This window comes from Penaeus monodon, chromosome 24 (assembly GCF_015228065.2).
Source record: "Penaeus monodon isolate SGIC_2016 chromosome 24, NSTDA_Pmon_1, whole genome shotgun sequence".
NCBI classification, from domain to species: domain Eukaryota; kingdom Metazoa; phylum Arthropoda; class Malacostraca; order Decapoda; family Penaeidae; genus Penaeus; species Penaeus monodon.
The window spans coordinates 33145883-33147796 of record NC_051409.1 but is presented as its reverse complement, the minus strand read 5'-3'; the positions used below and the strand labels follow the sequence as shown (position 1 = coordinate 33147796).

Below are 1914 nucleotides of genomic sequence, written 5' to 3'. Positions count from 1 at the left end.
GTTTCTTTAACCTGAATTTAGATAGATACCAGTTCATTCCTTTTAGCAATTCACCAGTACTGTACTCGAGCCCTTGTGATAAAGACGATTCACTCGTGTCACTTCAGTAGTCACGCTATTGAGTAAAAGCAGTACATTTACCTTGACCTTTCCTTGTTGAGCTTGAGTACTTTACTGTTGTAATATTTTAGTAAGTGGATGATGTGTTCTCACAGGAATAAGTGGTCATGTCAATGGCATTTAGAAATAGATCCTTTTTGGTTCTTTATGCCTAATTAGTCACATCATTAAGTTCTTTAGAAACAAAAAAATATATATCTACATATATGCTTTTAGATTAGTAACTATTTATTTTTTGGTCAATATATTATTTTAATGCCTTATAATATATGGTTGTTTAAGACACAGTAGCCCCAACGCTTCGCCAAAACTAGCTATCAAGTATTTGCAATACACCACCTCTCCTTTATCGCCTAGCATGCTTATTATAAATGACTTTGTAAATATAAGATACTGTATATCAGTGAAAGTCGACGAATACAGGTAGAATTTTTTTTCTATTTTCATTTTACAATGTCGCTGAGACATTTTTTTCCTTCTCATTTCTCTCCAATGAATCAATTTGTATCACAGAGTTCCCGGGTTGGTCGTCAAGGTGATCAGCCCATTTATGATTATCCTCCCTATCAAGTTTATCATTATTCTGTTATTTTTTTCCCCTTCCAAGTATGCTATGTCGGCAAAGTAGAGGGTGTGTGGTGCCTCCGAGTGACATTTTAGGAGGGTGCCGCGGGGTGCCTGATAAACCGTGGCTCCCGCGGGCACGGTTGGGGCTACAGTGTCGTGCTGCTGCGGCCACGATGGGAACTGGCCCGGAGTACGTATAGGGCTCAGTTAAGGGCTCCCTAAATCAGAGAAAGTCCTCCTAGAGCCCCTAAGTCTCCTCTCAAGGGAACTCGCTTTCACAAAAGAGCTCGCTTGTTTGTGTGTAATGGGCTTCAGAGAGTAAAAGAAAGGGCTCAAGTCTTAAACTACAATATAGTACAGCTATGAACACATGGTCTTAACTGTCGCCGTCACGTGCTCTTATACCACGCGTCTCCCGTCACGTCCAGCCAGCAGTTGTCTCTCTCACTCTCTCGACTCCTCCTGGCCAATAGCCATGTAGATGTGTAGTCCTGGTAACGGCCTGCTTGGTGTATACCGTCAGATTAAGCCCTTGGCATCAAACCACTCCCATTTAAATGTTTGCATCCAATCATGTTCTTGCAATGATTCACCCGGATAATGTAACCACGCCCCCTAATGGTTGTTGTCCACCCTGATTGGTGTTCAGTGGTTGACTTTACCCTGGGCGAGTCCCGGGAGTTTCACACTTAATGGTCATGTCTTGTACTCTATAGGTATCACGATGAAGAACATGCTAATCTGCTTAACGCTATGTGGCTCATCGCTGTCACTATATTATGTGTGGGTTACGGGGATATTGTTCCGAACACGTACTGTGGGAGGACCATTGCGGTGGCGTGCGGCATCATGGTAAGTGGCATCGTCTCTCCCTCTTACCTGCCACTGGTCTCTCACTCTCCCATACAGGTACCATGATGAAGAACATGCCAATTTGTTGAACGCCATGTGGCTTATAGCGATCACATTCCTTTCCGTGGGGTACGGTGATATAGTCCCAAATACATACTGTGGGAGGGGTATTGCGGTGACTACTGGAATAATGGTAAGTAGAGTGAATTCCAGAGGTGCAACTCAGAACCAGATTCATGACGCAAAAGAGAGTTTTTAATTAGACTTCAACCCAGCCCTTGTAGCCTTGCGATTTTCTGGTTTCATTTGACCGTTTCATTTACTTTTTTCCTGATTATTACTAACGTTCTGGTTATGTTTTGTTAAAAGGAGAGA

At 42.7% G+C, this 1914-nt stretch overlaps 1 protein-coding gene across 1 annotated transcript in view; it reads left to right on the top strand.

Annotated features, from left to right (window-relative positions):
* Positions 1 to 1914, top strand: part of LOC119588724 (small conductance calcium-activated potassium channel protein-like) — a gene marked incomplete at both ends in the record, with an annotated part of 34281 nt that overhangs the window by 17781 nt on the left and 14586 nt on the right. The window contains 1 exon segment of the mRNA XM_037937366.1: positions 1404 to 1539. Within this exon segment, the coding sequence (XP_037793294.1) occupies positions 1404 to 1539 (136 nt within the window).